We start from the raw sequence: 15,724 nt of genomic DNA, 5'->3' as shown, positions 1-15,724 counted from the left end.
TTTCCCTCAGAGAGTCAAATGGTTCTCCTCAGTTATCCTTTCCTCCTTGAGTATGCCTCTTCCGGTGGGAGAGTTATCCAACAGTTACTCAGAGATCTCTTCGGCTATGCTCATTACACACGGGTAGCTGATATAAGTGACTAATAAATATGATTAAGCCCACAAGTTTGACATCTGCAGTGACTTGTTTCTTTGAGTCCTACAGTCATCATCAAAGTTTGAAAGAGTAGACAGGTGGTCGACCATTTTCCTCCTGGTCTGGAACCTCGCGTGTCCATCTTGTGGGCCTAGAAAACCCCTATGAGAAAATACAAAATGTTGATGATACAGGGTTTTCCTGATCAATTTCTTTGTAGTTCTGCTGGTCAGTTTCTAGAATTTCACAGAATGAGATTTCTGTCGATCATGAGTCACATTAATCAACTAAAATTGATTAAATTGAAACAATTAGAATCAAGTAAAATTTGTTTTTGAAAAATCACCTCTGGTTTCTGCAGTTTAAGAATTTAAAGCAGTAATTGTTTTTATGGAGAAAAAAATTTTTTTTTAAAGAAGACAGGAAATTTGTTTAAGTCTGGTTGGGTAATGTTGAGAGCTGCCTTATATAATGAACAAAGCCAGACAAATGATTGCCAGATTTTAGGGAAAATTGTGATGCTTGAGCATGGATTTTCTGAAGGCAATAATGAAAGACTTGAAATATTTCTGATATTTAAATATATTTCATCCTGAGTCTTGCTGAATTTAATAGTCTGCTTTTTGTCTTTGTGGGTTAACACTTTTTTTTTTGAATGATGCAATCATTTTACCTTTGTGTCACCTGACATAAAACTGCAGCAAGTGCATGACCGTAATTTTAAGTACCTCCTGGTACTATACACAGGTGGAGACTGAACAATTGTTCAGCAAAGTAAATGGGGAAGAAAAGCCTTGCACAGGCCCCTTTGGGTGCTTTTCCTGGATTACAGAACATGCATTATCTGCAAACCATTCTGGGTAACTGCTGAAGAAGAACACAACTCGAAAACCAAGATCTCAACCGATTTCATGTGTATTTAACCTGGGTTCCACTTCTTTTTATTCCATAGACACCCTATTTTTGGCCATCAAATTGCTGGGAGCCGGAAAACACGGACTATGGTCAGTGCAATATCTCATTTTATTACAACAGCTACTATGTATAGATGAACATGTGCTCACATTTTATGGCTTTGTAACAGAGAAAAGAAAACCAGAGCTATCAGTATGGGACCAATATTTCTAAGATTAAATTTGTGGATGGCTTCGTTTGGAAAGGGTTAGTCACAAACCTGGTGGCAAATTTTTCCAGGGTTTAGTGCCTCATGAAATTATTAAAAAAGAAAGAAAGAAAGAAAGTTTCTTCTGAATAGGTTAAAGAGCAATAAGCAAGCTTATAAAGTTTTTATTATTATTTCTGTAGCATCTTGGTCCGCTAGAAAGAGTAACAGGGGGCTCAGAATTCCAGAGTGTTCAACTTTCCTCTCTCACTTAGCCTTGTGATTTGTGGTAAATCCCTGGACTTTCTGGGGCTCCATGTTTCTCACGGTTATTTCAGGCACCCTCTGATTCTATAGGTATGTTAAACATGGAGAGGCAAGGAAAAGGAAAGATACAAGAGGAAGCTTAACCATAATAACTCACGTTTAGTGAAATTAGAATGACCTCCTTTCAACAACCATGATTTTAGTTAAGCCTTTCAAGGAAATAGGCCCCTAACAAGTACCCACCTTTTCATCTTTTCCTCCAGGGTAAAACTGAATGGTTTTAAAATGTCATTTCTGCGAATATTTGTTGAGGACTTTTTCCCATGTCAAGGGCTGTTGCAGGTACTGGAGTAACAAGGTGACCCTGACTCCACATGGTTGGGAAACTCGTAGGCCAGATGAGGTGAAAGAGTGATACAGAAGGAGTTCCTGTAGAGTGCTGAGTGACTGTGACAGGGCGTCTGCAACATTAGGTACAAGTGTAAGGTCATGGGGACTGGCCTTATTCCAGACATCACAGGCGGATTTCACAGAAGAGCTGAGAACCATTTAAATTGGATTTTAAAGGAGGAGGGAGACTTGTCAGGAGACCATGCAGGGAACCCACTTGAGGCAGAGGGCCGGCATGAGCAAGGGCAGTGAGAAGCTTTGTAGCCGTCTGGCTTTCTTTAGCATTGCTCTTGGACAGACATGTTTGTAAGAAGACCGTAGAAAAATCCTTGAAAACCAATGGAGCACTCCTTCATCTTTGTCATCTCGGAAACTTGAGTTTCATAGTTCATCCGAGATTGATCAGGTGCCAGTCAAAGATTCAAACTAACATGGAAAACAACCCCAAAACTAGAATATTTATAAATGAATAGAATAGTTGATTCCAGCAGTGAGAAGGCTGATTTATTCATTCATGGCACACGTTCTTCAAAACTGAGGCCCTTAGAGAAAGAAGGTGTTTCTAGAAATGGCTGCTGGCGTATGGGGTCTGAGCTGGAGAACTTTGTGGAGATTTTGCCCAACCTGGGATATCGCCTGAGAGCTGTCTCACTAAAAAGTATGGAATTCTAGTGGAGGAAACAGTTGGACGGCTGAGAAGGAGGCTATAGAGAAAGACCCACATGCTGGCAGGCCAGACGGATCTGACCTCAATGCTTTCGCAGCCTCACGCCAACTGTGTGACTTTGGCTGAGACCCGTACCATTTCTGAGACCCAGTCTGCTCACTTTTCAAGCAGAAATAATAATACTGACTTCCTTCAGTTGTCTAAATAATCCAAATTAATATGCCTGAGGGAGCTGGAATCGCTTCTCTCATATTCAGTAAATCGGAACTGTTTCGCGCTCCTCGTGGTTATTGCCTGGCCCGTATATTGCCTCTGCTCCTTGCAGAAAAGCAAATTCTTCTTCTCCACGTTTTCTCTGCACATCTTTCGTGTTTTCCACAAATATGTTAGTGTTCCCAATAACAGCTCGTGTTTCATTTCACAGTAGATTGATGGTCCAGCGCGAAGCCTGAGGAGATGGCGTGGCCTAACAGCAGATCAGTTCCAGAACATCCCTTTTTTTTTTAAAGAAACAGAACACTTTATTATAAAACTTATAAAATAATTAAATATTACACATATATTTTGACTTTTCTCTATAACCCATTGCTTTATTCAACATTTTTCCTCAGAATTAATATCACTTACTCAGAGAAGCAAGTGAGAACACATAAGAATAGGCTATTAATAAATTAATTTTTCCATAAAATAATAAAATGATCATTATATAAAGAAACAGTCATCTCACAGTGATCAGAGTCATTCAGTTTCATTAACCCCTGCCATGTCCATGTCAGAGAGGGAGTCATCTTCTACTTTATACCCACAGCTGGAGTGCCTGAAATTTGTTAACTAACCGTAGATGTAGCCTTGAATTATTATATTTGGGGTTTTTTGGTCCTGAATGAACATACACCGGCTTGTGTCCAGGTTGCTTGGATTATATACAAGTGAGAATAAAGCAGTTATTCAGTAGGAAATTATGGGGGGATAAAGACCAGAAGGACACGATAATGATCTTGGATCCGTACCGCTCCTGCAGGCGATGATGCTGCATCTTCATTTTTCTCCTCAGACACACTTAAGTCACAGCAGCAAGACAAATGACCCAGCTCTGAATCCCCTCCCACCGTGTGTGTAAAGAACACTGGCAGGAAATGGGGACCCCAGTTTATAAAGGCGGTAGTGATGCCATTGGGCTGTGGAGCCAAAACACAGTGGTTACTCAGACTGTCTTTTGTAAGACCACCTGGGGGCTGGCGGGAGTTTCATGCCTAAAGCACTTAGCTTAAAGCATGCTTCTTTGCCTGTATTAGGATCCCAGGCTCTGTTTCCATCACCAGGCTGACTTACCAAGGAGGTTCGATGCTTTGGTCTCATGCTTTTCCATGCTTACCTTGGTCTCATAGGAAAATAGAACACATTGATCACGTGTCGTGCCCAAGACAAGCCAGTGCGGACTGCAGGGCTGCATAGCTAGGAACACCGTTCTCTGAAGGTCAAGTTAGGGGAGATTTTGTGGTATTTTTCACCCAAGTACAGAAAGCATTCCAGTCCCAGACCGTTAAAATGGAGTCAGGAATGGACTTCCGCAAGCAGGCCTGTGGCAAGAATGCCCCAGCACAGAGGCCTTGCCGAGGGTGAGGGCCGGAGGACAAGGCCCAGGGTAGCTCGGGAGAACTGTTCTGAGAAGTAGTAGCACAGCAGCAGTGTTGCGAACTGAAACAGAGGCCGTGACGGGATTTTTACTGCCGTCTCTAGGCACACACATTCAGACAGCCCCCTTCCGAGGGCGGAGTCTCCAGTATTCAAAAAGGACTAGAACCCCAAGTAATCAGGATTTCCAGGAAAGACAGGAGCTGATTCTAGCTGGATGACTCACCCACCCAATCCTACTCTCTTGGAGCCTTTCTTATTTAGTATTTCTGTCTTTTGTTCAAGATTTGTTTGCACTAATTTTTATTCTTCTAATATTATATTTAAGTATTTTTTTTTTCCTGATTGTTAATGGTCTTTTTGGCACTCCCTTCACTTCTGCCCCCTAGGGACGTACCTCACTCATGTCATCCTAGGGGTGATGTAACTAAGACCAACACATGACAGTGGCAGACAGATTTTTTGACAATGGAAATTACTGAGAACTTTGCTTTTGGTTGTAGGACGACAATTTGTGCCTCAGAAAATATCCAACAAAAGGTCTGTCCTTCCTCCAGGATGAGGTGAAGATTTTCAGGCCTATGAAGACAGAGTGTACTTTTGATCCCCCTCCCCCTTACGAACTAGATAACACTAAATGCCGCTTCTCAATACATGCTAAAATAGTATTAAAAAGAAACTGAGAATTCATACACTTTCATAGATACAATAAGAGGCCAGCAGAAGAAAGTGTTCTAGTTGGCCAATCACAGCAATTAATTCTTTCTGATGAAAATGATCACAGCAGTTTCGATATAAATAGTAATTTTTCCTTCAGGGACAGATTTTAAGTTGCTCGGTTACCTTTGATAGAAAGATTGCTATATCAAAAGTTCTGTGTTTTGGGGAGGAATGTATAATTAATCAGAGAGATCAAATACACAATGAACCAATCTAAAAGAACTGTGAAGTCAACACAGAAGCAAAACCAAATAGCATTTACGGCTTCAGAACAGTGTCTTAAATGTCGGGTGACTGGCGAAATAACAGTGCTTTAAATGATTGTATATTGAATATTTAAAAATGGAGAATTCAGGATGCTGGGGAAAATGAGAGATCTTCACTTTTCTAAAAGCAGGCATTATTTAGTTTTTGACCTAAAACTTTGCAAAGCTTTCCGATGAATCCATTCCCATTAATGAAATTGTAGAGGGGAAAGGGAGGTGCTTCAGCTTCATTCTTTTGGGAACTTAATTTATATGTTTATTTTGTAAGAGCTTTAATTTAAGAGCCTCTGCAATTCTACTTCACAGTCCTCCGTAGAACTCCCAAAGTCTCTATCATTCAGTTTTTACGAATCTATCCTGGTATATCTATTTTTGAGGCCAGATGTTAGTGGCTTAGTTAGAGAAGAGATTTTTTTTTTTAAATATCTAGTGTTTGGAGTGGCATAAAATGATTAAACAGAATGTGCAGTCCCATAAACCACCTCAGCCCTACTCACACGCCTCTGTATTATTAATACCTTACATTAGAGCGGTGCATTCATTACTACTGATGAACCCATATTGATGCATTATTATTAACTAACGTCCATAGTTTATGTTAGCGTTTAATCTTCGTATCGTATTCTCTAGGAGTTTTGACAAATGTATTACAAATGTAATCACATGTATCCACCATTACCGTGTCCTGCAAAAGAGTTGGACTACCCTAAAGATTCCCCGTGCTCTACTTATCCATCCCTCTGTTTTCCTTCCTGAACCCCAGGCAACCACTGAACGTCTTCCCATATCCATAGTTTTTTCTTTTCCAGAATGTCATATAACTGGGATCATCCGGTAGGCCGCCTTCTCAGACTGCTTCTGACACTCAGTTACGTACATTGATTCCTCCATGTCCGTGCATAATCGGATGGCTCACTGCTTTTTAGTCATGCAACAGTAGTCCATCGTATGAGTATACCAGCTTGTTTATCCGTTAACCAGCTCAAGAACATCTTGGCTGCTTCCACATTTGGTAATTACGAATAAAACCGCTGTAAACACTAGTATTCAGTTTTCTTGTGGGCATTAGTTTTCAGCTCATTCAGAGAAATCTTTGGGAGAGCTATCACTGGATTATATGGTAAGATTATGTTTAGTTTTGTGAAATAGAGTCAAAAAGATTTCCATAGTGGTTGTACCATTTTACATGCTGACCAGCAATGGATGAGAGCTCCTCGCCAGTATTTATTGCTACAGTATTTTGAATTTTAGCCATTCCAATAGATGTGGTGTCTCATTGTTGAAATTTTTAATTCCCCAGTAACATACTATTTTTTCATATGCGTATGTGCATATGAATATTTTTCATATGAATATTTTTTCATATGCATATGTGCCAAGTGTCCATCTTTTTTGCTGAGGTGACTGTCCAGATTTTTGCTCACCTTTTAGTTGGGTTGTTATTTTCTTACTGGAAGTTTTAAGAATTCTTAGCATGTTGTGAATATCAGCCCCTCATCAGATATGTTTTGCAAAGATTTTCTCTTCGTCTGCAGCTTCTGTTTTCATTCTTGAGTGGTGTCTTTTACAAATAAGTTTTAAATTGTAATGAAGGCCAACTTATTAATTTTTTTTCTTTCATAGATTGTGCTTTGGTTTTTATCTTAAAAAGTCATCACCAAACCCACGGTCACCTAGATTTTCTCCTATGCTCTCTTTAAGGAATTTATAGTTTTATTTTTTACATTTAGGTTTATGACTCATTTTGAGTTAAAACTTGTGAAAGTTGTAAGGGCTGAATTGAGTTTCATTTTTATTTTCTTTTGCAAGTGGATGTCCAGCTGTTCCAACACCATTTATTGAAAAGACTATCTTTCCTCCATTGAATTGCCTTTGCTCATTTGTCAAATAACAGTTGACTGTATTTGTGTGGGTCTATTTCTGGGCTTTCTCTTCTGTTCCATTGATACATTGTCTATTCCCTCACCAACGTCATAGGGTGTTGATAACTGTAACTTTATAATAGGTTTTTGAAATTGGGTATCATCAGTCCCCCAACCTGGTACTTATCCTTCAGTATTATGTTACATATTCTGCATCTTTGCTTTTTATATAAACTTAAGAATCGGTCTTTTGTTATCCACAAAACTAACCTGCTGGGATTTGACGGGATTACAGATCAAGCTGAGAAGAATTGACATCTTGACTATATTGAGTCTTCCAATCCACGAACATGGGTTATCTCTCCATATTTAGTTCTTTCTCCAGTATTTTTCATCAGCATTGTGTACTGTTTTTAGTAAAGGTCTGGCATTTGTCTCACTCTGTCTCATTTGTTTCACTTAGCATAATGCCCCTAGGTCCATCTATGTTATCATCAATGGCAAGATCTCATTCTTTCTTATTGCTGAGCACTGGCAGGTGCAGGTTTCTAGTTGTAGAATGAATAAGTCATGAGAACAAAAGGTACAGCATAGGGAAGTGGTCTGTGGTATTCTAATAGTGTTGTATGGTGATAGATGGTAGCCACATTTGTGGTGAATATAACATAATGTTTAAACTTGATTCATTATTTCATACACTTGAAACTAATAATATAGTGTGTCACTATGCTTTAAAATTTTTCCACTAAAAATAAAATAAATATAAAAAAATAATTTCATATTGGCTAGAAGTCAACATAATAATATTTTGCATTATTAGTCAAACAATATGTTATCATTTACTTATAAATGATATATTACTGGAAAAAAATCTGGTACCCATTTTGTTAAATTCTTACCTAAGTATTTTCTTTTTTTTTTAGCACACTATTTACATTTGTATGTTAATATCAGTGGTACTATATATTTGATTTCTATTTCCATTTGTGTGTGTATTATATATTAGAGTTTTTGTAGATGTTCTTTACTAAGTTGAGAAAGTTTCCTTCTATTCCTAGTTTGTTGAGAGCTTTTGGGGTGTGTGTGTGTGTGTGTGTCTGTGTTTAGTGAATGGGTGCTAGATTTTGTCAAATTCTTTGTTGGCATTTGTTGATAAGATCATACAGTTTTTATATGTTAGTCTATTGATGTGATGGGTTTCATTAACTGGCTAGTACTGAACTTATAGAATATTAGGAATGACTCCTTTTGCCTCTGTTTTCTGAAGTAATTGTGGGGAGTTGGTGAAAACATCTTAGCTTGGTACTTTCTGTTCTGGTAGGTTATCAATTATTGATTCAACTTGTTTAATAGATATAAGCCTATTCAGATTATCTTTTTCTCCTTGTGTGACTTTTCGTATATTGTGTCTTTTAAAAATTGGTATATTTTACATAGGTTATCAAACTTGTAGACTAGAGTTGTTTTTAATGTCCTTTTACTATCTTTTCAAAGTCTATGTATCTACATGTCCAATGTCCATGTAATGATTGCCATTTTTTTCTTACATTAATACGTTGTGACTTCTTTGTTTTTTCATTAGCTTAACTAGAGGTCTATCAACATTGATCTCTTCAAAGAACCAGCTTTCGATATTGTTGAATTTCTTTTTTGGTTTCCTGTTTTTTAGTTCATTGATTTCTGCTGTAATTTTTTAGTGTTCTTTTCTTCTGCTTGCTCTGAATTTAATTTGCTCTTCTTCTTTTTTTTTTTTTCTTTCATTTCCTATATTGGAAGTTCAGTTTATTGGTTTCGGATCTTTTCTTAAATATATGCATTCAGTGTTACAAATTTCCCTCTAAGCACACTTTTCACTGCATATAAGATTATGTTAACTCATACTTTTATTGTCTTTTAGTGAAAATTTTTTTTAATGTTTCAAGATTCATTTGACAACATGTTATTTATAAGTTGTTTTTTTCCCATTTTATTTTATTTTATTTCTTTTCAGTGTCCCAGCATTCACTGTTTATACACCACACCCAGTGCTCCATGCCATACGTGCCCTCCATAACACCCACCACCAGTGTGCTGTTTAATTGCAAGCATTTGAGGGCTTTCTAGCAATCTTTCTGTTATTGATTTCTGGTTTAATTTCATTGTTGTCTGAGAGCATGCTTTGTAAGATTTCTATTTTTTTTTAAATTTATTTGAATGTGTCTTGTGGCCTAGAACATGGTCTATTTTGGTGTGACATGTCCCATGGGAACCTGAGAAGGTTGTACATTCTTCTGTTGTTGGATGGAGTATTGTATAAATGTCAATTAGATCCAGCTGATTGATGGAGCTCTTCTGTTCAGCTTGTCTTTACCAATTTTTTGGCCGATGGAGCTGTCAACTAGAGATAGATGCATGTCGAAGTCTTTAATCATATAGTACTTGCCTTTTTATCCTTGAAGTATCTCAGTTTTGCCTCAAGTACTTTCAGAGTCTTCGTCATTTGACTGGCATATTTACAACATTCACATTAAGTGATTATTAATATAGTTGGATTAATATCTGTCCCATTTGTAACTATTTCCTATTTATATCCTTTTTTGACTTCTATTCATTTTCTAACTTCTCTGGCTTTAACTGGGCATTTCATATGATTCCTTTTCTCATCTCTCTTAGTATATCAATTATGTTATTATTTTTTATTTTTTTTAAGATTTTATTTATTTATTTATTTGACAGAGAGCGCACAGCAGGGGGAGTATCCAGGCAGAGGAAGGGAGAGAAGCAGGCTTTCCCTCCCTTCCCAGGTAGGGAGCCTGACACGGTGCCCCATCCCAGGACCCCGAGACCATGGCCTGAGCCAAAGGCCAACAGTTCAAGACTGAGCCACCCAGGTGCCCCTGCTACACTTTTCAGTTGTTTAAAATTTTCCCTAGGGTTTTAAATATTCATTTACAACCAATCTAAGACCTCTTGCAGAGAACACTAGACACTTTACGAGTAATAGAAGCACCTCATGAGAGAACAACCACACTTATTCCTCCCAGTCACACAGTACCGCTGTCACTCCCTTCACTCAGTGTAAGCTATCATCACTGACTAGACCCTTGCTATCGCTATTTTGAACAAATGATTATCTTTTAGATCAGCTCAGAGTAAGAAATATGAAACGTTTTGTTTCACCGTCATTGATTCCTTCTCTAAAAGTCTTCCTTTCTTTTTTGGATCTGAGTTTCAACCTATATCACTTTCTTTTTCCCTGAAGAACTTCTGTTAACATTTCTTATCAGGCTGGTCTACTGACAACAAATTCCGTCAGTTTTTATTTGTCACAGAAAAATCTCTATTTCTTCTTCACTTTTGAAAGACAATCTTGCAGTAACGAATTCGAGGCTGGCGGTCTTTTCTTCGGGAATTCCCTTGCTCCAGGTGCTTTAGACCCTGGTATAACCCCAGTTTATCAGATACCGTAGTATGGTCTCCCCTCTGGTATAACCCCAGTTTATCAGATACCGTAGTATGGTCTCCCCTCAGGAAAGCTTTGTTAAAAGAAGAACAGAATGTGGGCGCCTGGGTGGCTCCGTGGGTTAAGCCTCTGCCTTTGGCTCAGGTCATGATCTCAGGGTCCTGGGATCGAGCTCAGCGGGGAGCCTGCTTCCTCCTCTCTCTCTACGTGTCCCTCCCCATGCTTGTGCTCCGCCCCCACACTCCCCCCGGTTAAATAAATAAATAAATAACATTAAAAGAAGAAGAAGAACAGAATGTCCTGGCTGTATTTTCAGATGGTTTCTGTTTCCCTCCTCTTGTTGGAAGCATGGGGGGGTTTTCCGAGATCCTCACTGTGCGAAGCTGGCAGGGGTAAAACTCACAAATGGGTGATATTCCCCCAACACTAACCCCCCCACCCTTGGAGTTTTTAATGCTCTAGCTTGTTCACACTTGAGCCTCCAGCAGTAAGTCACTTAGTTTTAGTTTTCCTACCCCGCAGGGAGGTTTCTGCTCCAGGGAGTCGCGATTCTCTGTATGTGTCGGTCGGTCCTTCCAGCCTGGGGGCAGGGATTCCCCCTCTGGTCTCCATTCCCGGATGGATGTAGGGAGAAACAGCTGGTTCTGACTCTGTTCGTCTTTTTTCGGTTTTGTGAGGATGGATGGGAATAACAATTTCCAAGCTGCTGACGTGCTAGACTGGAAACCAGAGAGCAGATTTTTATAGGGAAAAGGAAGAACTAATCACTACTGAGCAAGCTGTTCCTGTCTATTCGCTTCTGCTTTTATTTCATTTTGTTCCTTTACTATTTTATCATGGGACAGTCTCTGAATCAACTTCTGAGAGAAATGGGAAGCGAAGTTGGTTGTTTCTCTTCCACTGTTCTCCCTGTCCGCTGGCCTTCGGAGAGCGTCTGAGTCCAACCGTCAGTGTCCTGGAAAGTTTGAGGTGGTTGTTTTCCTCTTGATTTCCCTGTAGCTTTGGAGGTGGCCTAGAATGGAAAGGGAGAGGACCCTGGCACACTCAGTTGGCAGACCTAGATAAAAGGGTAAAGAAACAAAGAGTGCATCCAAGCTGAACTCTAATAAGGCTTGCATGATTTTAAATTTTATATATATTTCACCATAAACATGAGAACGTAATTTACATGTTAATGTTCCAACATGTTTTCCCCAAAGCTATCATTTTATCATTACTGTGCCCTGGAACACGATCAGAGGTGCATCTAGAAAGAAAGATAAAACATTAAAACCCATAGGAATGTCACTCGTCTCTGAAAATTACAGATGCTCTTGGACAATTAAAATTTTAAAACACAAAATTAAGAAAAAAGTTAAAAATCTTCACTGATTCAGCCAAATTGCAGTAATCCCCTAATTTGTGGAGATGATGGACTCTCATACATTTCTCTTAATAAAAAAGAAAAGTTATACTGTATTTTGGTTACTGCAGTCATAAAGGGTAGTAGTGATATTATAATCTGCTTTATAAATTCAATAGTCACCATGAACTAGTTTAGCCAAAACAAACAAACAAGCAAAAAAAACCAAGCTGTGTCCTAAGAACAATCCATTTACCCCATATAACAATGAGAATGAGCTCATTATTCATTAAAAACCCCTGGAGCATTTGTGGTATCTTCAGAGTAAAAATATGGGCACAAATCCTCCTCCTCCTTCATAAAATGTCAGAGCTGGAGGGAGCCTGAGAGAGGATCCAGTCCATCCTTCTCTCGTGATGAGTTCCAGAGAGTGGCCGGACTCGCCAGGCCAAGGTCTCACCCCTCATTACGGCCAAATTTAGAACACACTGAGGAGGGAGTTAAGTAGGAAGAGAGCTGAATCCCAGTGTCGCATAGCAACCGGCAGAGATGTTCAAGAAGAGTCTTCAGCGGTCGCAACTTTTCTCAGGCCACCACGGATGCCAAAGGGGCCCTGCCTTTGCGTTTCTGCCACTGTAATGGAGCGCGTTCCGGCAAGCTGGATTTTCTGTGATTGACCTGGTCTGTGCTTTCATGCTAAGTCCAAGGTATCAGGTTCTTGTTAAAGAAATTTCTCTTTAAGCCAAGAAGTATTTTTCTAAGGCTGCCCCGACTCCTGCTGTTGCTTTCGGGGATCTTTATAAAGCCTTGGGCAGCTCCCAGCGGTTACAATAAAGGTGGCAACACATTGTACTCGCAGATCACTGTGCATTTGTCAGGCTTCAGCGCAGTTCCTCAGGCTGTTTCCCTGCGGGGAGGACTCGGTGGTGGGTGAGGACAAAGGGGGTTATGGATGATGTGAGTCTCTAAGGAGTTTTGGAAGCGAGGTCTCCAGGACCTTGAGGAGCTAGCTGTTGTCTGAGGAAAAGGTTATTCATTACCAAAAATAAAAATCTTGTGAGACCCTTTAGATGTATATCAGTGGGTCATATACTTGGGAATGATTCTTGACACTATTTTGGAGGTTTAGAGATAAAGTTTCCTAAAGGAATTATTAAAATAGTAGACTTACAGGATTCTGGTCGGACCTGTCGGGGTACGGGGTCAGTCAGGCTAGGACTGTCCTTAGCAAAACCTCAAGGTGAGGGCAGTTAAGTCCCCAGGGGAGAGCCACTCTGTCTGTTTCAAGGGCTTGTTAGTAGGTGAGGAATTTTAATGATTTTCTTCTCCCTCTGTTTCCCACATCAGCTAAACTTGAGGTGGGATGGCCTTAATTTTCTCAGACTCCACAGCATCTGCTTAGTTTACAGGGAAGACCAAGAAGTCCTCTGCCTGCGTGGCTGGTCCAGTCCTCTGTTCAAACCACCCCATGAAATCCCGACAGTGATTCGTGTCAGGAGTAAATTCTGGGAAGGGAATTGCCAGATACTACTTAGCAATTGCTGGGTAATTGGAGGTGAAATTGCTGGGTAATTGGAGGTTAAGTCTTGTCCAAATCACAGACACACAGAAACACAAGGACGTATCAAAGGTAGGAGTTCCACGACCTCTTTCCAAAATGACCAACACAGAACGAGCGAACTGTGTAGACACTGGCTTGGAGATCCTGATCGCCATGGAGCATTTCTGTGCCTCGGGCCACTCACTGTAGTGAACGCAGTCACAGAGGTCTTCTCTGCTGACGTCTGTGTCACACAGTACGCAGCAGCGCCCTGCTAGGCGTCCGACGGACACGGGAAATAGAAAGTGGAAGGCTCAAAGCTCCAGCTCGCATTCTCACCAGTTAGGTTTTTGTTTTGTTTTGTTTTGTTTTTTAAGATTTTATTTATTTATTTGACAGAGGTCACAAGTAGGCAGAGAGGCAGGGAGAGAGAGAGAAAATGAAGCAGGCTCCCTGCTGGGCAGAGAGCCTGATGCGGGACTCGATCCCAGGACCCTGGGATCATGCCCTGAGCCAAAGGCAGAGGCTTAACCCACTGAGCCACCCAGGCACCCCTCTCACCAGTTAATTTTATCTCACACCCGACACGGTCCGTTGTGTCAGTGCAGTTCAGTCCGTACTCGCTGAGCGCTCGGTGGTGTGCAAGGCACTGGGCTGTTGCCGTGGCAGGAGCGAGGGCGGGTGAGAGACAGTCTCTGATCCACGTCAGCCGGCGGACCAGGAGAGGGACCAGGCAGGGTCCAAAAGGGAGCTGTCCCCTCCAGCATGAGCGTCCTCTGACCCAGGTTAGTTAGGACACGCATCAGCTCAGGACTTGAAATGTCCTCGGGGACCCTAAACGCATCGCCTTGGACTTGTCATTCTTTCTCGGGGAGCCCCCGAAGACCCAGAGCTCTGGGATCCAACGCGCCGCTTCATATCCTCACTCAGCACTTAGTAGCGGTGGCCTCGTGTCCGTGACCTCACTTTTCTAAATTTCAGTTTCCTCATCGGTAAAATGGGATCTCAAAGTCCAATCTCCTTTTACGCCTCATAGAGCATCAGTTATAAATGGGTATACATCGGTGGTTTTCATTCTCCCCATTTTTTTTTGCATCCCCACAGATTTCCGGGCTTTTTGACGCCCTTATTCTCTCTCTTTTTTTTTTTTTTTTTTACGGTTTTACAAAATCTTAGTCCATAATGAAGGCCTCTTTTGCATATTCCCCATTATATTGGAAATCTGTCAACAAAGCAGACAGAGGAGAAAACGAAGGCTGCTGTCTCCCATACTGCTGGGTGCGTGACTATAAGATTGGTTTTTCCTGGCTTTCTTAAAAAATGTGGCAAGCACCAATTAAGACATAATGCTGTGACACCAGTCTTAAGTGGATTTTGATTTGCAAATCACATTCATCTCGTCTTGAAATAGCTTCATTGGTTTCCTTGGAAACTTTGAAATTGATTTTCAGGTGTGCATTCTGAGTTCCAAGGTTCATAACCATAGTGATACGGATCATCTTAGCACCTCGTGGTCTTTAATTTTTCTGCCCTCTGAGTTGGAAAAGTATTAGCTACTGGTGATCTTTAATAGGAGGTGCACGGCAATGTTTTAGGATCATTTGTGATGATTTGTGTATTTAACAATGCATGAAGCATTTTAAATAATATGACTTATGCTCCAAAATTAGAAAGAATCTGAATTGTATTTCATTCAGTGTTTTAAAAAATAGGTTTATATCCCTCTGCCTTTGTTATTTTTCTATAGTCTAAGGCTAATATCATGTCACCTGGGATGGTTGACTGTGGACCAAGGTGCTATGTTAGGCAACACACATAAATTTTCTAAACTATCTTTGCCCAACCCTTAAGGAAAGAACCACTTACCTTATCCTCCTTTAAAGAAGATTTTCTTTAAAAGAAAGAATATCTTCCTTTAAAGCAGATTTTCTAACACTTAGATTTCTACTGCTTCATCTTTCTGGGCAATTGGAGAGCAACTGAAATTTAGAGAAGTAGGAAGACATACAGGAAACAAATGTTATCCTTTTGGAAAACTACAGGTGACAAACGTTAGTCATAAAATTACTCAAGTTACCCTCAATTCTTAGACTTACTCCAAAACTACAGAAGAAAGTAGGTTTGTTTTACACTCACTCCTCCCTCGTGGATGTATATCTGTGCAGTAAAGAGGAGCTGTTACACGTGGACCACGCAGAAAATGCAGCAAAACATGCTTTAAGGGGCGCCCGGGTGGCTCAGTCGTTAAGCATCTTCCTTCAACTCAGGTCATGATCCCAGGGTCCTGGGATCAAGCCCCACGTCGGGCTCCCTCTTCGGCAGGAAGCCTGCTTCTCCCACTCCCACTCCCCCTGC

The 15,724-nt window shown here is 40.4% G+C and overlaps 1 protein-coding gene across 4 annotated transcripts in view; it reads left to right on the top strand.

Annotated features, from left to right (window-relative positions):
* RGS7 (regulator of G protein signaling 7) overlaps window positions 1-15,724 on the top strand; it is a 494,238-nt gene that overhangs the window by 375,771 nt on the left and 102,743 nt on the right. For all 4 annotated transcript variants that reach the window (XM_032318237.1, XM_032318238.1, XM_032318235.1 and 1 more), the window contains one exon: window positions 1,089-1,140. In XM_032318237.1, coding sequence (XP_032174128.1) covers window positions 1,089-1,140 — 52 coding nt within the window. The remainder of the gene's footprint in view (window positions 1-1,088; window positions 1,141-15,724) is intronic.

The sequence above is a fragment of the Mustela erminea genome, chromosome 17 (genome assembly GCF_009829155.1).
Source record: "Mustela erminea isolate mMusErm1 chromosome 17, mMusErm1.Pri, whole genome shotgun sequence".
NCBI lineage: Eukaryota > Metazoa > Chordata > Mammalia > Carnivora > Mustelidae > Mustela > Mustela erminea.
The sequence above is the reverse complement of the archived record's forward strand: the minus strand, read 5'-3'. Positions and strand labels throughout refer to the sequence as shown.